The sequence below is a fragment of the Pongo pygmaeus genome, chromosome 20 (assembly GCF_028885625.2).
Source record: "Pongo pygmaeus isolate AG05252 chromosome 20, NHGRI_mPonPyg2-v2.0_pri, whole genome shotgun sequence".
Taxonomy (NCBI): domain Eukaryota; kingdom Metazoa; phylum Chordata; class Mammalia; order Primates; family Hominidae; genus Pongo; species Pongo pygmaeus.
This window is the reverse complement of record NC_072393.2, coordinates 1,138,046-1,160,587: the sequence shown is the minus strand read 5'-3', so window position 1 is coordinate 1,160,587 and position 22,542 is coordinate 1,138,046. Positions and strand designations below refer to the sequence as shown.

Genomic DNA, 22,542 nt, shown 5'->3' with positions numbered 1-22,542 from the left:
CTTGCTTTCAAAAAAGAAAGAAAGGAAGGAAGAAAGGAAAAACGACAGTCATCATAGAACCTGGCTGGCGCGGTGGCTCACACCTGCAATCCCAACACTTTGGGAGGCTGAAGCGGGAGGATCACTTGCGCCCAGGAGTTTGAGACCAGCCTGGGCAACATAGCAAGACCCCGTCTCCATTAAAAAAAGATAGAACTCACTGTAGCATCTTCTGAAGATTAAATGATTTTAAACACTTAAAGCACTTCCAACAGAGCCTGGAAGATCCTCAGATTCTGACACCCCAGCGAGGAGGGGGCCTTTCTGCGGTGCTGACAGGTGAGGAAACTATGGCACGTAAGCGGCAAGGCGGGGATTCCGGTCCCCGGCCTGCAGGTTCGCGTCCCCGCGCGCGGGGCTGCGGTGCCCGCTCCGCAGAGGGGGCACCGAGGCTCCTTGGGGAGGGGGCGACCGAGGCCCCGACCCCACTCCCGCCACCTCTCGCGTGGCCGCCGCTAGAGGCCGCTCCTGGAGCCGCGCGCGTCCTCTCGCGGGTCCGCCCCCCGGGCCTGTTAGACCCGCCCCCGGCCCACAAGGCCCTGCATGGAGCGGGCCCGGGCGCGGCGCGATCGAGGTCGGGTCGCTGTCCACCCTGCAGCATGAGCGCCCCCAGCGCAACCCCCATCTTCGCGCCCGGCGAGAACTGCAGCCCCGCGTGGGGGGCGGCGCCCGCGGCCTACGACGCGGCGGACACGCACCTGCGCATCCTGGGCAAGCCGGTGATGGAGCGCTGGGAGACCCCCTATATGCACGCGCTGGCCGCCGCCGCCTCCTCCAAAGGTAGCCCCCGCCCGGCCTGCACCGCCCCCGGGGGCGCAGGGGAAACTGAGGCCGGGGCTGCCCCGACCCAGGGGCTCTGCAGCCCACCCTCCCGCTGGGGCGCCTCTGTCTCCTCCCCTGGGAAGTGGGGCTGCAGGGGAGGCACACGGAGGCGTTCACGGGGGGAGTGCCGCAGGCGTGGGGCCCACACACATTTGCACCGCCTAAGTATCAGAAACTTCCTCTCCAGGGGGAGTGAGGCCCCCTGCTCTCCGGATGGGGACCTCAAACGTGAGACCTGGGTGAAACTAGGTGGAACCGGGTCCCCAGCTCCCTGTCTGAGATCGGGAGGAAGGGGTCGTGCCAGGGAGAGGCTGCCCTTCTGCCTGCCTGGGAGAGCAGCCCCGACTCGCCCGGCTAAGAATAGCACTCGGAAAGCTGAGCTCAGGGAGACAGCTGTCCCCGGGGTGGCCCTGGCCTGCCTGGCGTCAGAGGCTAAGGGCTGCTGAGAAAGGACTCCCTGGCCCCACACAGGCCCCATCCAGGGGTCGGGCCTCAGTGTTCCCACCCTGAAAATGGGCACGTCCACTGTCCAGTGCCAATCAGGATTGAGGAGGGGGCCCATGTGTGGCCCACTGGGGACCAGTCCTTCCCCTCCCAGATAGTCTCAAGTCCAGGTCTTGCCTGGCCACTCTTGCAAATCCAACTTTCGGATAGAGGGAGGGGGAGAGAAAAGTAACCAACCCGAGAGATAAGGGACCCGGGACAAACAGCGTGGGCTGGGCTCAAAGTCCAAGGCTCTCGCCTCCCCACAGGCCTGGCCCCAAAAGCAGCCGTCTTCGGCCTCCCTGGCTGGTCATCCTCTCTCTGGCCGCTGGCCAGGGCCCACGCTGTTCCCGCTCAGGACTACCGTGTTCCGCCCGCCTCTGTCCATGCTGGTCCAGGGTGCCCTCTCGTCCTGTGGCAAATGTGACTCACGGCCCAGTCCAGCCCTGCACCCCTCCTCCAAGCAGACCCCTAGCTCAGCCCTGCGTTCCTTCCTCCAGGCAGCCTCCCCAGCCCAGCCCTGCCCTACCCTGGGCCCCCTCCTCCAGGCAGCCTCCCCAGCTCAGCCCTGCGTTCCTTCCTCCAGGCAGCCTCCCCAGCCCAGCCCTGCCCTACCCTGGGCCCCCTTCTCCAGGAAGCCTCCCCAGCCCTGCTCTGCACCCCCTCTTCCAGACAGCCTCCCCAGCCCAGCCCTATCCTGGGCCCCCTCCTCCTGGCAGCCTCTCCAGCCCTGCCCTGCGCCCCCTCCTCCAGGCAGCCTCCCCAGCACTGCCCCACACCCCCTCCTCCAGGCAGCCTCTCCAGCCCTGCTCTGCACCCCCTCTTCCAGACAGCCTCCCCAGCCCAGCCCTGCCCTATCCTGGGCCCCCTCCTCCAGGAAGCCTCCCCAGCCCAGCCCTACCCTGTGCCCCCTCCTCCTGGCAGCCTCTCCAGCCCTGCCCTGCGCCCCCTCCTCCAGGCAGCCTCCCCAGCACTGCCCCACACCCCCTCCTCCAGGCAGCCTCTCCAGCCCTGCTCTGCACCCCCTCTTCCAGGCAGCCTCCCCAGCACTGCCCCACACCCCCTCCTCCAGGCAGTCTCCCCAGCCCTGCCCTACGTTGTGCCCCCTCCTCCAGGCAGCCTCCTAAGCCCGGCCCACTTAGTGATGCCGGGCGCCCTGTGTCTGCCCAGGGGGCCGGGTCCTGGAGGTGGGCTTTGGCATGGCCATCGCAGCGTCAAAGGTGCAGGAGGGGCCCATTGATGAGCATTGGATCATCGAGTGCAATGACGGCGTCTTCCAGCGGCTCCAGGACTGGGCCCCGCGGCAGATACACAAGGTGCCCCTCTGCCCGCAGGCCCTCCAGGACCCCCACTCCTTGGGGTGAGGGCACTGCTTCCTGGGGGTTGGGGGCCTGGGGCTGCCAGAGGTGGAGGAGGTGGTCTTCTCTCTCGGGAGTCCCCCTGGCCGCTCCCTTTCTCCAGGTGGGGAGATCTTGGGGACCTCTCTACCCTGTCCTCTCTTTTTCTTTTCCCCTCTTCAAGGTCGTCCCCTTGAAAGGCCTGTGGGAGGATGTGGCACCCACCCTGCCTGACGGTCACTTTGATGGTGAGGGGTGAGGGGACGTATCACAGGGTGGGCCTCCCCAGCTCCAATGCAGCCCCTCCTTTGCTTGTGGGGGGCCCTCTGATGTGCACTGGGGGGACAGAGCCCAGGTAGGTGTGGGCCTGGCTGTGAGGGCTGGCAGGGCACCGGGGATGGGCATGCTCACGGAGGGGCCCTGGAGGCGATCTCGGGGTTCTCAAGCCTGTGTAGGAGCCCCACCTCTACCCACAGCCCCGTCTCACTGCACCTCCACCAGCTCGGGGATGAGCCGGATGAGGCTGGGCGAGGCGCTGAGCCCGGCCCTGACCGCGTGGGCTTCTGTCCTCCGTGCAGGGATCCTGTACGACACGTACCCACTCTCGGAGGAGACCTGGCACACACACCAGTTCAACTTCATCAAGGTGGTTCTCTCTGACTTGCTGAGATGCGGGAGGCCCTCGGGGAAGCCCCTCTGCCCACACCCCCCTCTCTGTCCTGACCACTGGCCACTCCCCTTCCACAGAACCATGCCTTTCGCCTGCTGAAGCCGGGGGGCGTCCTCACCTACTGCAACCTCACCTCCTGGGGGGAGCTGATGAAGTCCAAGTACTCAGACATCACCATCATGTTTGAGGTGTGTCCACCTGGAGCTCCCCATGGGTCTCCAGGAAGTGACCTTGGATGGGGGTGGGAAGGGGCTGCTGGAGCCACCTTGCCACCTGGGGAGGGTCCCTTCCTGACCCCCTGGGTGGGCTGGACTGTGCTGGTTCATTTAGAAATCAAAGTCCTTTGCCTGGCCCGGTGGCTGCCAGGAGCAGTGGCTCAGGTCTGTAATCCCAGCACCGTGGGAGGCCGAGGTGGGCAGATCGCTTGAGCCTAGGAGCTCAAGACCAGCCTGGGCAACAGAGCAAGACCTCATCTTTACTAAAAAAAATATAAAAAACTAGCTGGGCGTGGTGGCGTGTGCCTGTACTCCCAGCTACTTGGGAGGCTGAGGTAGGAGGATTGCTTGAGCCCAGGGGGCAGAGGTTGCAGTGAGCCAAGATCGAACCACTGCACTCCAGCCTGGGTAACAGCCAGACCCTGTCTCAAGAAAAAAAAAAAAAAAAGAAAGAAAGAAAATTAAAAAAAAAAAGTCTGGGCGCAGTGGCTCAGGCCTGTAATCCCAGCACTTTGGGAGGCCGAGGCGGGTGGATCACGAGGTCAGGAGATCAAGACCATCTTGGCTAATGCAGTGAAACCCCGTCTCTATTAAAAATACAAAAAATAAGCTGGGCATGGTGACGGGCGCCTGTAGTCCCAGCTACTCGGGAGGCTGAGGCAGGAGAATGGTGTGAACTCAGAAGGTGGAGCTTACAGTGAGCCGAGATTGCGCCACTGCACTCCAGCCTGGGCGACAGAGCAAGACTCAGAAGGCCAAGGCAGGTGGATCACTTGAGCCCAGGAGTTTGAGCCTAGCCTGGCCAACATGGCAGAATCCCATCTCTACTAAAAATACAAAAGTTAGCCAGGCGTGGTGGCGGGCGCCTGTAATTCCAGCTACTCGGGAGGCTGAGGCATGAGAATCACTTGAACTTGGGAGGCAGAGGCTGCTCTGAGCCGAGATCGCACCATTGTACTCCAGCCTGGGCAACAGAGTGAGACTCCATCTCAAAAAAACAAAAACAAAAGAAATGGAAATCAAAGTCCCTCACCAGCTCAACAACCTCCCATGGCTCCCCAGGGCCCCGTGGTTCAGCCCAAGCCCGGCGTGTTCCCCTCCCTCCGGCCGCCTCCGCCTGGCTGTCTTTGCTGGTTCAGCAGTGCTTGTCTCGCTGTTCCCTCTGCCTGGTGGAGGCGGCCTGTCTGAGAAGGGCTCTATGTGGTTGCCCTGGGCCGCTGGTGTGAGAGCCGGCTGGGTGCCTGTGGCCCTTGGGGCAGCTTTTCTTCCAAAATGGGAACTAGTGGCCTGTGTTCTTTTTCTGTTGTGATTCTTTGGCTCCACCCGCCACACTGGCAAGGTCTGGAGAACTGTGGAGTAGGTGCCCCGGGGGTGGCTCAAGTGTGGGGCTGGGGTTCCAGGACAGCCCAGAAGCTGCTGCCCGCATTGGGGAGCTGGAGATTCCCGTTCGCACCTGGGCTTCCAGGACTGCCCTGCCACGTGCCCACGGGAGCTGCAGCCGCCCACCCGGGCCTTGCCATCTGTAAACACTCTTCAGTGAGGGGTGGGCGCCAGGGGACACGTGACCCCCATGGCCCTCAGAGGTGACCTGGCGCCATCCCCGACCAGGAGACGCAGGTGCCCGCGCTGCTGGAGGCTGGCTTCCAGAGGGAGAACATCAATACCGAGGTGATGGCGCTGGTCCCACCGGCCGACTGCCGCTACTACGCCTTCCCACAGATGATCACGCCCCTGGTCACCAAGGGCTGAGCCCCCACCCTGGCCCGGCCACACCCATGCCCTCCTCCGTGCCTTTCTGGCCGGGAGCCCAGGCTGTCGCACCAGCCCCGGGCTGATCCCAGCTGTGTGTCACCAGCAGCCTTCCCGGCTTCTCTGTGAGGGTCACTGCTGCCCGCTGCGGAGTGCCTGAGGTGAAGTAAACGCCGGCGCTGGGCTTGGCCAGTCGGCAGTGAGTGTGCGACTATTACTTCCAGCGGCTGCTCCCTCACCTCCCGCCCATCCCACAGACACAGGAAAAGTGGGTGACTCCCCTCCAGGTTTCTGAGCGGCTCCAGGACCCCCCCTCCCACTGTCTTGCCCAAGGCAGACACCTCCAGCTGATGCCTGATGTCCCATCCTCAGAGGAAAGCCACCTGACCCTTTGCGGCAGGGTCAGGGAAGGGTGTAACCAGGTCGGGTCTCAGAGGGTGGCAGCACCATGGCCGGGGTGTGGGTGAGACAAGGATCTTTGCCCACCCCAGGCAGGAACCCACTTCTCTGTCCGCCCCGGCACACCCTGAGCTGCCCTCCTCCCACCCCAGGAGGGGCGTGGCTGCTGACAGCCCCCTGCCCCCAGCCTCCCATTTCCAGATGTGGTTTCCTCTCGGGAGGCATCGCCCCCGCTGGGCCCATTGCAGGGGCAGCCCCACCTGCCCTGCCCCAGGAACATCCCGGGTCCTGCCTGTCCGTGCCCTTGTACCCAGCTGGTCACCCCATGCCTTCCGCTTTGCCCCCTGCATCCACATGCGTGCAGCCCGCCCATCTTCCTGGGGCCGTCCTGCCCGCCCCCTCCACTGACCTCCTTGCCCTGAGAGAACGCCGGCTCCTGTGCTCTGCACTCGCCCAGGGCTGCTGTTCCGCTGGCTGACGCCCTGTCCCCACCCCAGCATGTCCTGCCTCCAGGCTGCTTGACCCGGCTGGGCTGGGCACCTGTTCCCCACCCCTGCCCCAGTCTCCCAGGCCCCATCCCAGCCTGGCCCGTCATAACTGCCGGTCCCCAGAACTGTCCCTGGTGTGCAGCAGGCATGCAGGGTGGGCCTGCAGAGCGAGGTCCCCAGTACCAGCGGCATCTGGCGCTGAACACAGGAAGATGGGACGTTTGCTGAATGAATGCACGTCCCTGATGAGGACTGGACTTTGACAGATGAAGGGGCTGGTGGGGTGGAGCCAGAGTCCTCCGAAAGCCCTGGGTGGAGAGGATCCCCAAAGTGGGGTCAGACAGCCTGTGAGGCTCACAGCCCTGCCCTGCAGCCCTTTGGTTTGGACCAGGTGCCACCTCCCCATCTCCCTGGCCCCAGCCCTCAGCTAACCAGCCCATCCCACCGCCTGAAAATGGGCCAGAGGGCAGTGGCGACCTGCCCAAGTCCACACACAGGCCACAGGCCACACTCTCAACCCCGGGGCAGGCTCGGACGGGCTTTGCTCAGCCTGCCCTAGGGCACAGAGGGAGACTGAGTCAGGGCCCTCCCAGGAGGGATGGGTGTGCGGCCTTCCCATGCTCGGGACTTTGGGCCACGATGTCCACCCCAGGGTCTTCGCAGAGTAGCGGGAAAGGACCCTGCTGGCAGGCACAGTGCCCGTCTCTGCCCCCGGCTCTGCTCCAACCGCCCCCAACCCAAGGGCGGCACGCCGCAGGGGGTCTGTGATTCCCCCCACCTCCCCGGCTCCTTTCACCCACACACCACACTAGGAGGCAGGAGCCCGATGGCAGGTTTATTGACAACCTCACGGGACACAAGCAGGCTGGGGACAGGATGGCGACAGGCTCAGGTGGCGGCGCCGGCGCTACCTGCGGTACCAGATCTGCAGCCTCCGCTCCCTCTTGATCTTCCTCTGCAGCTGCAGGATGCCGTACAGCAGGGCCTCGGCCGTGGGTGGGCAGCCTGCAGGGACCTTGCCTCAGTCTCCCTTCTCGCAGCCAGAGCCTGCATGACCGCGTGCACAGCGCAGCCGGCTCGGCTTTTGAGGGGTCTCCCGTGCCGGCCTCTGAAGGTGGAGGCTGACAGCCCTGGGTGGGCGCAGAGGTCAGGGTTTGGGAGCCGGCGCAGGGGAGGTCCCTGCAGGAAGAGTGGGGTCCTCCCCTGGGCAAGGCCCCACTGCCCTCCACCCATGGCTCATCCCGGGCTGTCACAGGAACCTCTTGGACAAGACGCTGACCTCACTAACCCGGCCCCGTCCCCAGCCCTCAGGACTCCATGGGGGCCAGCGCTCACCAGACACACTTAGCAGTGGGGAGCAGGACCCGGGGCTGCACTGGACGGAGATGGAGGCAGGGAGGCTGGGCGGAGGGAGGGGAGGTGGCCCAGAGCCCAGGCATCCCACGAGGACCCGATGACCCCCTTTCTGAGCTCCAAGCCAGAGGTCTTTGCTGGGGATCCCCTAGCCCCAGCTGCCAGGCAGGCTCATAGCAAAGGGCTTGAGCAAGAGGACGAAGCCCAGGGCCCAACGGGGACAGCAGGAGTGGAAACAGGTGGGAAAGGACAAGGCCACTGCAGGGCCTGGGAAAGGGCGGCCAGGCCCCACCTGGCAGAGCTCTGGCAAGTCCAGGCTGCTCCAAGGGAGGGAGAAGCACAGTCTGCGAGGAGGGAGGGAGGAGCGCAGTCCCCAGGGAGGGAGGAGCGCGGTCCACGCTCACAACCTGCCCCTTTGGTCTGCACTGCAGGGGAAGACACCAGGGGCATGGGCTAAGCTCTTGACCCCGGGATGGACCTCTCTGCGCTGATGAGGGTCACGGGGAGGCCCAGGCTGCTCTGTCCACTGCCCCCAGGTGACCTGAACCATGCAGAACGCTGAACAAATCAACGCCCTTTCCAGGGAAGTGGAATCCAAAGTCAGAGCCTGTTCCTCCACTTTTGAGAGGCGCCAGGATGTGCCTCCTGGCTTGCCCAACCCCCGAGACTCGGGACTCAGGGCTGGGCTCTCTGCGCATGCGCTACTGCCGCAGCACAGGGTGGCCAAGAACAGGACCTCTGTCCCCTGTCCCACATGAGCGCCACCTCCAAGTCTGCCTACCGTGGACCATTGTCAAGGCGAACGCTCCGGGGGGGGTGGCCCTCGTGGGACCACGTGAGGCGCAAGAGTCCCACGGGATCACCAGATATAAAGAATGTTCCCCGTGCGACGTGAATTTCAGGTATGCAGCCAATGCTCTTTTTAGTGTCAGTATAGCCCAAATATTGTTGGGATATACTCGTACTAAACAATTACTACTAATTGTTTTCCTGATGGTCAAATTCACCCTAACCTCACTGTCAAACTAAGCCTCCTACGTTTTCATGTGCCAAATCCGGCCACCCTGGGTCCCAGGGAGTCCTTGTGCCCTTCTGTAAGGCTGAGGGCGCGGGATAGTGTCTTGGCCTCCAGGAACCTTCTCTCTTGGTATTTCTAACTGCAGGTCTTTGGTTTCTGTCAGGCAGGACCATATGAAACTGCTGTAAACCAGGCGAGTGTCAGGAATTCCACTCCGCCTCCCCTCCTCCCTCTGATCCCTCTGATGCCTGAATACATCGCTGACTTCTCATAGGGGACACGCTCCACTAAGAGGGAGAGCCCCGAGTCGGCCCATCCATAGGATGGGGGAGCCCGCCGTCTGCTCGGGGTGTGGGACTCCCTCACAGGGGCCGCCGGGCTCCGTGTGGCGCTGGCCCTGTCCCCAGCTCCCTCGTGGGCGGTGCGGTCCCGGCCCTACCTGGGATGTAGATGTCCACAGGCACGATGCGGTCGCAGCCCCTCACCACCGAGTACGAGTAGTGGTAGTAGCCTCCTCCGTTGGCGCAGCTGTGGGGAAGGCGCGGGGAGGGGAGTGTGCCGAGGACCCGCCTGCCCACCCTCCCTCCTCGCAGCTGTGGGAGAGGCGCCGGGAGGGGAGTGTGCCGAGGACCCGCCTGCCCACCCTCCCTCCTCGCAGCTGTGGGGGAGGCGCTGTGAGGAGCACCTGTCGAGGACCCGCCCTGTCCACCCTCCCTCCACGAGGCCTCGCCCCATCCCCACCCGCCTTCAACTGCACGCCGGGCACCTACGAGGCTGGAACTTGTCACGGAGAAGCAATGAGCAAACACATACAGGCTCCCAGAGCCTCTGTGGGACCCGTGGGGCACAAGCACACGCGTGGCTGATAACTCGGGGAAAAGTGCTCCCCTCCCAAGGGGGCTCCTGACCATGGATTCCTGGGGCTGGGAAGTGTCAGATCACATGTGTCAACAAAAAGCCACTTCAAACAGCCACAGTGCCGACACCTAGCCCGTCTATGGGGTGGCTGAGCCTCACACGAGGCCCTCGCCCGATTCCGGCTCTGTCAGTGAGGTGCTGGGGTCCACCCGGGGCAGGTAGCTGGAAACCCCAGGCAACCACACAGTCTCCACTCCCAGCACTGCTTCCTACAGCCGTAAAAATGGACATAACCTGAATGTCCAGCAGTGGGAGACGGTTATGAAAACTCTGGAATATTCTAATTAACTGTTTAGAATTAGATTAGTAATATGTCCACACAGTGGGATATTACTCAGCCAAGAAAAGGAGCGAGGCTCGGACACAGGCCACAGCGTGGATGCACCTTGAGGATATCACGCTCAGTGAGAGACGCCAGACATAGAAGGTCACACAGTGTGTGATCCTGTTTCTGTGAAATGTCCAGGACGGGCCCATCCACAGAGACAGGGAAGGGAGGTGTGGGCACCGGGGGCTCGGAAGGGGATGCAGAGTGACTGCTGATGGGGACAGCGTTTCATTTGGGGGTGATGAGAATGTTCTGGAATTAGAGGTGGTGGCCTAAAAACCACTGAACTGCTCGCTTTAAAAGGGTAAACTTAGCAACACCCAATCTCTACAAAAATTTTAAAAATTAGGCACAGTGGAGCACATCTGTAATCCCAGCACTTTGGGAGGCTAAGGTTGGGGGATCGCTTGAGCCCAGGAGGTCAAGGCTGCAGTGAGCTATGACTGCACCACTGCACTCCAGCCTGAGCAACTCACTGAGACTCTGTCTCTAAAAAATAAAAATAATAAATATTGGCCAGGCATGGTGGCTCATGCCTGTAATCCCAGCACTTTGGAAGGCTGAGGTGGGTGGATCATGAGATCAGGAGATCTAGACCATCCTAGCCAACATGGTGAAACCTCTTCTTCACTAAAAATACAAAAATTGGCCAGGTGCAGTGGCGGGCGCCTGTAATCCCAGCTACTCGGGAGGCCGAGGCAGGAGAATCACTTGAACCTGGGAGGCAGAGGTGGTAGTGAGCCGAGATCATGCCACTGCACTCCAGCCTGGGCGACAGAGCTAGACTCCATCTTTAAATAAATAAATAAATAAATATTTTAAAACGTTAAGAGACTAAATACCTTTCAATGTTATGGGGAAATGACTAAAAATGATGGCAAGGCCAGGCGTGGTGGCTTACGCCTATAATCCCAGCACTTTGGGAGACCGAGGCAGGCGGATCACCTGAGGGAGTTCAAGACCAGCCTGGCCAACATGGTGAAACCCCATCTCTACTAAAAATACAAAAATTAGCTGGGTGTGGTGGTGCATGCCTGTAATCCCAGCTACTTGGGAGGCCGAGGCAGGAGAATTGCTTGAACCTGCGAGGCGGAGGTTGCAGTGAGCCAAGATCCTTCCACCGCACTCCAGCCTGGGCGACAGAGCAAGACTCTGTCTCAAAAAAAAAAAAAAAAAAAAAAAAAATGATGGCAAGTTAGAAGTCTGAGATTATAAAACTATCTACAGCACCTGTCATCGCTTATGTGTAAGTAAAGCAGAGAACTGGGCGGAATGTGAGGTCTGCTGCATGGGGGTGGACGGGAGGAATCGTTCTGGGGAGAGGCCCACCAGCGCATCTGCGTAGGGTGGAGGCACTGAGATGGCTGAAGGGCAGCGCCGGGACCACGTGGGATTTCACTGAATGTAAATGACACTTTTGATAAGCGCCATTAGGGCACAGCTAGGCCAGCACTCACGCTACGTCTGTACCTGGAGACGCCCCGCCCTGCACTCACCTCCCCATGGAGACCACGTAGCGCGGCTCCGGCATCTGGTCGTAGACCTGGAAGAGAGGCGGGGTCCGTGCGCAGCTCACTCTGGGGGCGGCTGGGCGGCGGGGACGAGGCCTACCTTGCGAAGCGCTGGGGCCATCTTGTTGGTGAGTGTGCCGGCCACGATCATGACGTCGGACTGGCGCGGGCTGGCGCGGAAGACCACGCCGAAGCGGTCCATGTCGTAGCGGGGTGCGGCCATGTGCATCATCTCCACGGCGCAGCAGGCCAGGCCGAAGGTCATGGGCCACAGAGAACTCTGCAGAGGCCAGGCTCGGGTCAGATGCCACCCCCGGAGCCCTGCGTGGCCCAGCGTGAGACTCCACGTGGAGCACCTAGAACCCCCGACTCATGTCCCGGGGCGGCAGCCGGCAGAGGTGAGAGGCACAGCGGCTCCTGCAGGTGGCTTCCGGGCCCCAAGAGTTTAAAGCGCGCCCCACCAGCCACATTCGAATAAATAAAATAGAGAGAAACGGGTGAGATCTGTCCTCATCACACAGTTCCTCGAACCCAGTGTATCCTAAGTCCCACCATTTCAACAGGGGGCTCCAGCCACTCTCTGAGCGCGTGGGCTACAGGCGATTAGTAGCGCAGGTCTGACCAGGAACTCTCTGCATTAACTAGATCTGGGTCCGCATACCAAGTGCGACGCCTCCAGGAAGCCCTCTCAGATCTCCTTGGCCACTCTCTCTCCTCTCCTCCATCTCTGTAGCTTCTCATTTCCCCCGCGATTCCCGCTCTCCCTGCACGCGGCTCCGAGACCTGGCAGGGGCCCTGCTGCATGTGTTGGCGGGTGACAGGGCCAGACTACAGAGCGAGGCAGGGCTGCCCGGGCAGAAACGGCCAGGCCCACCTGCCCACCAGGAGCCTGTGTTGGGACGGCCCCTGGCCATGCCTCAGGTGCCCTCCATTAGAAACTATCCTGCAGTGGGCATCCTTGTCTCGACCACTGCGGCCCTGGCAGGATGTTCGCAGTGGCATTGTTTAGGAAACAAAAAACAAAAGGAAACAGTGAACGTCCATCAATGGGGGATTGTTGAACCCGGGCTGTCGCGGCAAGTGCCGCAGGAGCTGGAGGGAGCTGCACGTGCTCACGCTGCAGGGGGATGGCAGGGGCTGCGTGGGGACTGGCGCCACAGGTAGGGGAGGCTTTAGACGAGTACCGAGAAGGATCTACTGCCTTCACACGCGCTCCTTTTAACTTAAAACACTGCTTTCACCTTAAAAGAGAAACAAGAGGAACACACAAAAGCCAGAAAGAGAATGACGGAAAGGGAGGGGGTCATCTCAAGCAGGGTCCGAATCCTCAGATGGAACCACAGGCCACTAGGCCAGCACAGGGGCCTCCGGGAGGGTCCACCCTGCTCCACAGCTGCACGGGTGTGTGTGCATCAGTGAGTGTCCCTGTGTGCATGCATGCCAATAGGTGCACATGCATGTGTCCACACAACGATGTGTGTGCATGTGTGTGCGTGAGTGTGCATACATGTGTGAGTGTGCATGTGTACGTGTGTGTGCATGTGTGCATGAGTGCGTGTGTAAATGTGTGCATGTGTGTGCGTGTGCGTGTGTGCATGAGTGCGAGTGTGCATGTGCGTATGTATAGGTGTGCATGTGTGCACAAGTGTGTGTGCATGTGTGTGCATGTGTGTAAGTGTGCATGTGTGCATGTGTGTGCATGTGTATGTGTCAGTGTGCGTGTGTGCAAGTGTGCATATGTGCATGTGTGCGTGAGTGGTGCATGTACACACGTCTGTCCATACATGTGAGCTTGCATGCATGTGTTGTGTGTGTACGTGTCTGTACGTTTGTGTGTGTATGTGTGTGCCTGTGAGTGTGCAGAGAGGCCCTGGCACTCGAGGAGGGCCTGAAGCTCATAGTAGACTCACCCGGCGGGCCCAGTTGATGAGGTCATCCAGCTTGGCCACCACATACTCGCCCCGGCTGCTGGGTTTGGGAGCCACGGCTCTGGCCTTTGGCAGGGCAGGCTGGGTGCTGGCACAGAGACACATGGGCACAGGAGGCGTCAGCCACACAGGTGCATCCCAGAGGCGGATGCCAGCCCCCACGGCCGCTGCCAGAGGTCTGGACCCACATGAGGTCAGGGACTGGGATGTGCGACCCCCTCCCTGCCCCATCCAGGCACCCCAGTGGCTGCGGCACTGATGCAGAAAATGCGGAAGGGATGGGGGTGGGGCGGGGGGGGTACAACCTCCCCCAGAAGGCCAGCTTCACCTGCTTGGGCCATCGGTGGCCACGCTCTGATGAACACCTTGTGCCTGCACAGCTGTGCCCACGCTGGAGCTGCCGGGAGATGGAACGCAGGTCAGTGGCTGTCCCAGGCCCCTCCAGCTCCCCCAGCCCCACTCACTGTTGTCCTGCCTCTCCCCTCCCTGCTGCGAGACTGCTCTCGCCTCTGCCTGTCAGTACTTGGGCCACTGGCCAGAGCCCCTGGGGCCGTGTGGCCATCGCCCTGACCCCCAATGATGGCCCAGACTTGAATGGAGTTTATTTTGTGATGTACCCAGCAGGTCAACAGTGTCCAAGCAAGGACAGTCCCAGGATCATCCACAGAAGGAAACTGGCACCAGACCCTCCACACATGACCAAGGTTAGATCCCTGGGCACACACCCTCACCGCCCTGTCAGTCGCCTGGGTCTCCAGGAGGCCTGCGCCTGGCTGCCATCTGCACAGGGCTCACAGCATGCCTTCCCACCCCAGGTGGCAGTGAGCTCTGACAGCACTGAGCCGGGCCCACAGGGTTTTCCTCCTGACTGTCCAGCTTTTGCCACTGCGTGGACTGTCCCAGGGAGGGTCCCAGCACATCACGGGCAGCGTGCAGACCGTCACCTGCATCCTGTCCCTAACACACCACGTGACCTTCAACAAGGCGCCCCCCCCCCCCCCACCCCCCTTTCATCTGTCGATGCTGAAGGCCCCTCCCAGCTGAGGGCTGGAGACTCAGGTACTCACCGAAGACCAAGGATCCAGAAGCTGCGCAGGCCAGGAGCTGCAGAGAGGACCACAAGGGTGGGGACAGTGAGCTGCAGGCAGCACCAGGGGCCACCGATTCAGGATCCCTGGAAGGGCCGCAGGGCCGGCCTCCAGGCGCTTCCCCGTCAGGCTCCTGCCCGCACGGCCTAGCTCTGACCCCAACTCGCGTGCCACTTAACAAACGTTAGGTAACGAGGGGGTTTTCAGAACACGAGCGAGTCTTAGTCCCTTGCTTGAGACCCCATGGCCCCGGAAGGAACCCAAACACTGCCCCGTCTCCCCGCCCTGGCGATCTTCACTGGCACCTGACGCTTTCCTGCGCCAGGGCCTCTGCAGTGGCTGCTCCCCTGCAGGGGACACCCCGCCTCACACTTGCACACCACTGGCCCCTTCTCATGAGGCAGGTTTCAGCTCAGATACCAGGGGCATCCCGCCTACACCAGCACCCCAGGTCCTCTGGTTGCCGGCACCCGGTTCTATCTCCATCTATGCGTGCTTGTGGGGTGCCTGCCACTCCAGCAATGCCAGGGCCTCCCTGGGCACCCAGTGCTCGTCCTGGCCTCAGCTGTGCCTGACAAGCATGTGCTGGGTGCTCCAGGCCCTGGCTAGTGCTAGGGGGTTTCCCACGCAGCTGAGCACAGGCCCCATCCTCCAGGAATCTGCAGTCCGCTGAGCAGGGAGGGCGCTGCCCACGTCAACCTACACAGCAAAGCACCCCTAGAGGAGCCAGCCTCAAAGGAAGCGCAGAGGAGGGAACGCGCCTGCACGAAGGCTCCTAGGAGAGCCTTCTCGAGGCGAAGGCTGAGGCCAGAGCAGGGCCTGCCACACACAGGGGCACTCAGCGGGAGGAAACGCCTGGAGGTGCAAGGAATCCTGGCTCACAAGGAAGAAGCCAGAAAGGCAGGCTTGGTGCTGGTGAGGGCTGAACTGTGTCCCTCCACCCGACCTGCATCTGAAGCCCTAACCCCAGGACCTCAGAATGTGACTGCTTTTGGAGATGGGGTCTTTAAAGGGATCATTAATGCCTGGGCATGGTGGCTCAAGCCTGTAATTCCAGCACTTCAGGAGGCGGAGGCAGGTGGATCACTTGAGGTCAGGAGTTCGAGACCAGCCTGGGCAACACGGTGAAACCCCGTCTCTACTAAAAATACAAAAATTAGCTAGGTGTAGTAGCAGGTACCTGTAATCCCAGCTACTCGAGAGGCTGAGGCAGGAGAATCACTTGAACCCGGGAGGTAGAGGTTGCAGTGAGCAGAGGTTGCGCCACTGCACTCCAGCCTGGGTGACAGAGGGAGATTCCATCTCAAAAAATAAAATAAAGGGTCATTATAAAGTACAGTGAGGTCATGAGGGTGGGCCCTCATCCGATATGACTTATGTCCTTGTAAGAAAAGGCGATCAGGACACAAACATGTACAGAGAAAAGATGCAGGGAGAAGATGGCCACGGGTAAGCCAAGGACAGAGGCCTCAGCAGGAACTAACCCTGCTGACCCCCAGTCTTGGCCTTCCAGACCCCAGAACTGTGAGAACATCAGCTTCTGTTGAAGCTGCCTAGGTGATGGTACTTTGTTGCTGTGGGTGAGGTGAGGCCCGATGGAGAGGCTGTGGGCAGCCTCCAGGGACCAGGGCCAGGGTTTGATGCCCCTGAAAGCGGCGATCCGTGGGGCCTTCTCCTGCCTCTGAGACCCTCCCTCACCCCAGCCTTAGCCTCATCCGGGGTTGCTGTTTCCCATGGCCCCGTCCAGGCCGCAACTCTCTGAAGGACACAAGCCTGTGACCTACTTCTTGGCATGCCTGAGGCTGGGCACAGCAGACAGGCTAACTGCCCAGCCCCAGGCTCTGGTGGGAGCTGCCCCACTCCAGGTGTCAGTTTCCCAAGCTGAAAATTCAGGACTTTAGGTAAGCTCCTAGCAGAGGAAATGCTCTTCTGAGAACCTCTGAGGGGATGGGATTCTGTGCCTCTAGGTCAGGGGTTTTTTTTGTTGTTGTTGTTGTTTTTGTTTTTTTGAGACGGAGTTTTGCTCTTGTCGCCCAGGCTGGAGTGCAATGGCACAATCTTGGCTCACTGCAACCTCCAACTCCCAGGTTCAAGCTATTCTCCTGCCTCAGCCTCCCGAGTAGCTGGGATTACAGGCGCTTGCTACCACGCTCAGCTAATTTTGTATTTTTTAGTAGAGACGGGGTTTCTCCATGTTGATCAGGCTGGTCTTGAACTCCCGAACTCGAGGATCCGCCCACCTCAGCCTCCCAAAGTGCTGGGATTACAGGCGTGAGCCACCACGCCTAGCTGGGTTTTTTTTTTTTTTTGAGACGGAATTTCACTCTTGTTGCCCAGGATGGAGTGCGATGGTGCAATCTCAGCTCACTGCAACCTCCGCCTCCCGGGTTCAAGCAATTCTCTTGCCCCAGCCCCCCTAGTAGCTAGGATTACAGGCATGCGCCACCACACCCAGCTGATTTTGTATTTTTAGTAGAGACGGGGTTTCTCCATGTTGGTCAGGCTGGTCTCGAACTCCTGACCTCAGCTGATCCACCCACCTTGGCCTTCCAAAGTGCTGGGATTACAGGCATGAGCCACCGCGCGTGGGCCAGGCATTCTTAACAAGGGGCCTGGTGAGGATTCAGAACCGTGAATTTGCTTGGAATAAAAAACAATATGTCTTTGTTGTCACCAGCATCTTATGGAAAATTAGCCCTTCATTCAATTCTTAGCGTAGGCTGGGTGCCGTGGCTCCCAGCACTTTGGGAGGCTGAGGTGGGAGGATTGCTTGAACTCAGAAGTTCGAGACCAGCCTGGGCAACAGGGTAAGACCCCCGCATCTCTACTAAAAATACAAAAACTATCCAGGCATGGTGGCGCATACCTGTGGTCCCAGCTACACAGGACACTGAAGTGCCAGAATCGCTTGAGCCTGGGAGGCACAGGTTGCAGTGATGAGCCAAGATGGCACCACTGCACTCCAGTCTGAGCGACAGAGGCAGACTCTGCCTTAATAAATAAATAAAATAAAAAATTCTTAGCATAGACAACAAAATACGGCAGTATTAGCAGGACCTGTAACTTTTCACCAAGAGGAATCACAGATGTTTCCTAGCCATGGTGCAGGGGCTGCAGACGTTTCCGCATCATCAAAGCCTCATTTCCACTCCTCACTCCTTCCAAACCACAGTCGTAATTAGACCTGCCGCTAGATCGCGTTCATAAGGGAAACATTTAGATTACTAAGTCGCCAATCAGGTTTCAAGACAATCTTTTAATAACTGCCTCTCCGTGTAACTGATTTTCTTGCAATTCTATGGATTTTATTGCATGCATTTAATAACTTTATCTGAGCAGGGGTCCGCAGGCTTCAGCTGATCCCAAAAAAGTCCCTGGAGCAGGACAGGCTCTGCGAGAGGCCCTTACCTCTCAGGGGTGGGGAGGGAGGTGGAGGGTCCAGCAGGGTGGCGTGGATGTCCTGAGTCCTGTTCCTTCCCAGGCCCGGCCCTGTGACCTCGAGGACCCTCAATGGGCCTCAGTTTCCCAGCCTGTCAGGCAGGCCCCGCTCTCTCCAGGGCATCTCAAGGGCAGCCTCGCGGGCCGTGCCCCGGTCTCGGGGACGTGAATGGGGCCCCTCCAGCCTCCGCCCCGAGCGCCTTCCTGAGGCTGGGGGCTTGCGTCATGACCTGCCGGGCCTCGGTTTCCCCGACCGTACTCTGGACGCAGTAACGGAGACCGTTCATCGCAAGCCGGGAGGGAGCCCGAGGAGCGGCCGGCTCGGAGAAGCCGGGAGGGGACCGCGGCCACGACGCCGGCACCGACCCCCGACGCCACCACGGCACCCGACGCTCCCACGGCCCCAGACCCGCGCTGCCCCACACCCGCCGCCGGCGCCGCGCTCACCTGACAGCGCCGCCATCTTGGCCTCGGCCTTCAGACAACCTCTGAGGTCCGTTCTCCTTAGCGCTCCGGGTTCCCGGGGCCGTCGCCCAAAGCGGCTCGGAGCGCATGCGGAAACTGGAACCCGGAGCCAGCAGGTTCCGCTGCGCTTTCGGCCTCCGTGGTTGTGCCTGCGCTGTGCACCCCCGAATCACCCGAGACGGAAACGTCATCGGAGTGCGCGCATAGGGGCCGCGGGTCTGTGGCGGACCGACAAAAACAGAAGCAGCATTCATTTTGTTGTTATTCCCGGGCGGCTAAAAGTCAGCGTCCGTCCCTGGGTGGGCTCGAACCACCAACCTTTCGGTTAACAGCCGAACGCGCTAACCGATTGCGCCACAGAGACAGCCCTGCGGCTCGGCTCCCGGGGAGACCTTATAAAGGATGTGGGGCCTGCTGACGCGAAACGAGCTGCGCCTGCGCGAGTAAGGCGCAGCGCGGGACGGAGTCCCGGCGAGAGCGACCCCTGCCGCCCAGCCGAAATAGCTCAGTTGGGAGAGCGTTAGACTGAAGATCTAAAGGTCCCTGGTTCGATCCCGGGTTTCGGCAAAAGTTTTAGCGCCCCTTGCGATCATTGGTGACCTTTGTTCAGGACTGGTCCAGCTGCCTCGCAGCTATCCCGGACCCCTTCCCGGAACATCACCCCATTCTGCAGAGGAGGAGTCGGGACGTGGACTCATCCCAAGGTAGGGGGGCTCAGACCTCACAACCCCAAAGCCTCCTCTTCCCACCTCCAAGAGGTCATACTTTCAGCTCTAACTTCCCCCTTCCCTGACACACCCTCGATTTTCCATCTTGCTTAAATTGATAAGTTTACAACCAGTACTAATGATATAAAAACTAACACTAAACACCCAAACTAGCAAAACAGAGTTTGTAGAACGCTTTCTGCATGCATATCATTTAATTTTCACAATTCCACTGGAGGTTTTGTCTGCCTGTTTTATGATTACGAAAACAGAGGCGAAGGCCGGCGTGGTGGTTCACGCTTGTAATCCCAGCACTTTGGGAGGCCAAGGCAGGCAAATCACCTGAGGTCAGGAGTTTGAAACCAACCTGGCCAATATGGTGAAACCCCATATCTAAATCCCAGCTACTCAGGAGGCTGAGGCAGGAGAATCACTTCAATCCGGGAGGCGGAGGTTGCAGTGAGCTGAGATTGTGCCACCGCACTCCAGCCACCGCACTCCAGCCTGGGCGACAGAGTGAGACTCCATCTCAAAAAAAAAAAAAATAAAGAAAACAGAGGCGCAAATTAGGTGGACACAGGTGAGTAGCAAGACTGGGGGCCCCTTGAGGACCACAACAGGTGTTTACTGAATTCGTGCCATGGGCTGGGGACCCACTGCTGAGCAAAGCCAGGCCTGGTCTCTGTTCTTGGGCAGCTCAAAAGGATTGGAGGGGCCCAGCATGGTGGCTCACACCTCTAATCCCAGCACTTTAGGAAGCCGAGGCAGGAGGATCACTTGAAGCCACGAGCTTGAGACCAGCCTGGGCAACATAGCAAGGCCCCATCTCTACAATAAATAATAATAATAAAGACTTGGAGGAAAAGCTGACGGGAACCTAAGAGGTTGGCAGGTGCACAAAACCCTCTTCCTTCTATAGTTCTCATAGCTGCCCATGCTGTAGCGTTTTGGTTTTATTTTTATTTATTTTTTTGAGATGGAGTCTTGCTCTGTCACCCAGGCTGGAGTGCAGTGGCAAGATCTCAGCTCACTGCAGCCTCCACCTCCCTGGTTCAAGTGATTCTCCTGCCTCAGCCTCCTGCGTAGCTGGGATTACACGCACACACTACCACGCCCAGCTAATTTTTGTATTTTTAATAGAGACAGGGTTTGTTGGCCAGGCTGGTCTTGAACTCCTGACCTCAGGTGATCTGCCCACCTCGGCCTCCCAGAGTGCTGGGATTCAGAAGTGAGGAACTACGCCTTGCCATGGTTTTGGTCTTAAATTTATATAAATATTTTTAGAATAATTTAGAGTTCTGAGTACCCCATGCCCAGTTCATGAGTGTGATACATTTGTTACATGATACATTATTACTGACCAAAATCTACACTCTATCCAAGTTTCCTGGGTTTCCTCTAATGCCCTTTCCTGGCCAGGGCTCCATCCGGGACCCTACGTGGCATCAGGCATGGTGTTTCCTCAGCTCCTGGGACCATGGCCGTTTCTCAGGCATTCCTGTTTCTGATGCCCTGCACAGTTCTGAGGCAGGACTTACTGTGGAACACTGCTCATTAGGGATTTTGCTTGTGGATTTTTTTTTATACAGTCAGGGACAGCAGAGTGCCTCCCCTGTCCCGGGCATGCCATGCCGGGGTCATGTGTCAGCTGCCCTGGACTCTTCCCGGGAGGAACAATGAAGCCAGCCCAAGGGTTTCTGGCGGCTCTTAGCCCTAGTGGTGGTGGTGGGGGATGGGGTGGGGACTGCAGCTGAGCTCAGTGGGGGCCAAGGGGGACGGTCCTCGGGCCGCTGGGATGACAGGGCCCCTGGGCTCGTGTCTGCTGTTCAGGCTCTTGCCTTCCTATGGGGTCTTTTTTTTTTTTTTTTTTTTTTTGAGACGGAGTCTCGCTCTGTCCCCCAGGCTGGAGTCTCGCTCTGTTCCCCAGGCTGGAGTCTTGCTCTGTCCCCCAGGCTGGAGTGCAATGGCACAATCTCAGCTCATTGCAACCTCTGCCTCCTGGGTTTAAGCAATTCTCCTGCTTCAGCCTCCTGAGTGGCTGAGATCACACGCATCCACCACCACACCCGGCTAATTTTTGTATTTTTAGTAGAGATGGGATTTCACCATGTTGGCCAGGCCGGTCTCAAACTCCTGACCTCACGTGATCTACCCACCTCGGCCTCCCAGAGTGCTGGGATTACAGGTGGGAGCCACCGAGCCCAGTCCCTATAGGGTCTTCATGTTCAACCAGGGCTGCTCTGCGTGACCAACAGAATGGCAATGATATTCATGTGCGGCTGCTGTGGCTCCTGGGCCGCTGACTCAGAGGCAAGCTGGCCATTACAGAGGGTGGGCACTCAGGCGGCTTGACCCATGTGGAGGAGAACCGCGGCCTCCTTCCCATCCCTTGCCCCGAGCAAGGCTCCTCAGACCCCCAGCCCCGTTGGAGCCTTCCGATGATGTGGCCCCAACCAGCATCTGGACTGCAGCCCCATGAGCCACCCCAGAAACCCCTGGCCAGGCTGCCCTTAGATCCTTGTCCCACAGAAACTGTGTGGAGAATGTTCCAGGCGCTGGGTTTCGGGGTGGCATTCTGCTGCAAAGGGGGCTGACTGATGGGCGGACTGGACAGAAGGGTGAGGTAGGTGGGGAGAAGAAGAATCTGGTTCAGGAACTCGGGGCCCTGGAGGACACCCCGAGACAGGGAACATGGAGGAGCTGGTTTCATGGGGCAGAGGCAGGACATGAGCAGAGGGCAGGCAACAGTTCCAGAAACAGCTCGGGCCAGTGAGAGGGGAAGGACCCAGAGTGGGGTGAGAGTGGGAATTGGAGAAGGTAAGGAGGGGGCGTGAGGCTGGCACAGGGAGGGAGGCAGACAGTCACAAGAACTCAGGCAGGCCAGCTGCAGTGGCTCTTGCCTATAATCGCAGCACTTTGGAGGCCGATGAGGATCACTTAGCCTCGGAAACACAGCAAGCCCCATTTCTACAAGAAGCACAAAAATTAGCCGGGCATGGTGGTGCACACCTGTGGTCCCAGCTTCTTGGGAGGCTGAAGTGGGAGGATCGCTTGAGCCAGGGAGTTCAAGGCTGCAGTGAGCCATGTTTGCACCACTGTACTCCAGCTTGGGCAACAGAGCCAGACCCTGTCTCAAACCAACCAACCAACCAACCAACCAACCAACCAACCAACCAACCAAAGCAAAACAGAAAATGCCTCAGGCAGTGGGGCCCACAGAGTGAGGTTTCTGTGGTTTGGAATTCTCGCTGCGTGCCTGTGTTGCCCCTTTAAGATGGACGAAGTGCCCCGTGCGGCCACCAAGGCCTCCTTGTTGGAAGTGATCAGACAGGCGAGGCTGCCCCAGTGAGGGGAACCCCAAATTCCCCCTCACACTGCTGGGAACAAGTGAGACCGGCTTCGGAAAAAGCATTGGCAGGGACGTGGGGGTCTCTGCGGCTCAGTGAAGGGGGTTGGGGAGTGTGGGCCAGGTGGTTGGGGGGCTGGCAGAAGCACGCATCCAGGCTCTGAGACACCAGCTGGGCCAAGCCAGAGACGGAAGGGGCAGGGGCAGGGGAAGGACGCCATGGTTTGTGGACAGCAGTTT

At 59.8% G+C, this 22,542-nt stretch overlaps 2 protein-coding genes and 2 non-coding genes across 7 annotated transcripts; 2 read left to right on the top strand and 2 right to left on the bottom strand.

The window, feature by feature from the left end:
* The first annotated feature begins 260 nt into the window (after positions 1-260).
* Positions 261-5,514, top strand: GAMT (guanidinoacetate N-methyltransferase). Its single transcript, XM_054465360.2, has 6 exons — positions 261-819; positions 2,515-2,660; positions 2,866-2,929; positions 3,260-3,327; positions 3,429-3,539; positions 5,175-5,514. Exons 1-6 carry the CDS (start codon positions 330-332, stop codon positions 5,313-5,315), a joined length of 1,020 nt encoding a protein of 339 aa, XP_054321335.2. The 5' UTR covers positions 261-329; the 3' UTR covers positions 5,316-5,514.
* A 1,510-nt stretch (positions 5,515-7,024) lies between these two features.
* NDUFS7 (NADH:ubiquinone oxidoreductase core subunit S7) lies at positions 7,025-18,649 on the bottom strand. 4 transcript variants are annotated; one of them, XM_054465364.2, is made up of 9 exons: positions 18,568-18,649; positions 18,232-18,467; positions 14,326-14,362; positions 13,587-13,655; positions 13,241-13,346; positions 11,431-11,610; positions 11,316-11,362; positions 9,013-9,101; positions 7,025-7,207 (listed from the first exon to the last, which is right to left on the bottom strand). In XM_054465364.2, exons 2-9 carry the CDS (start codon positions 18,245-18,247, stop codon positions 7,110-7,112), a joined length of 642 nt encoding a protein of 213 aa, XP_054321339.1. In that variant the 5' UTR covers positions 18,248-18,467; positions 18,568-18,649; the 3' UTR covers positions 7,025-7,109. The 4 variants fall into 4 exon arrangements, with proteins under 4 accessions (XP_054321339.1, XP_054321338.1, XP_054321337.1 ...); XM_054465363.2 differs by lacking the exon at positions 18,568-18,649 and having other exon boundaries at positions 18,232-18,564; XM_054465362.2 differs by lacking the exon at positions 18,568-18,649 and having other exon boundaries at positions 7,025-7,332; positions 18,232-18,462.
* On the bottom strand, positions 18,540-18,613 carry TRNAN-GUU (transfer RNA asparagine (anticodon GUU)). Its single transcript has one exon. It is a non-coding gene; the product is annotated as a tRNA-Asn (tRNA).
* A 94-nt stretch (positions 18,650-18,743) lies between the features above and the next one.
* Positions 18,744-18,816, top strand: TRNAF-GAA (transfer RNA phenylalanine (anticodon GAA)). Its single transcript has one exon. It is a non-coding gene; the product is annotated as a tRNA-Phe (tRNA).
* Positions 18,817-22,542: the final 3,726 nt, after the last annotated feature.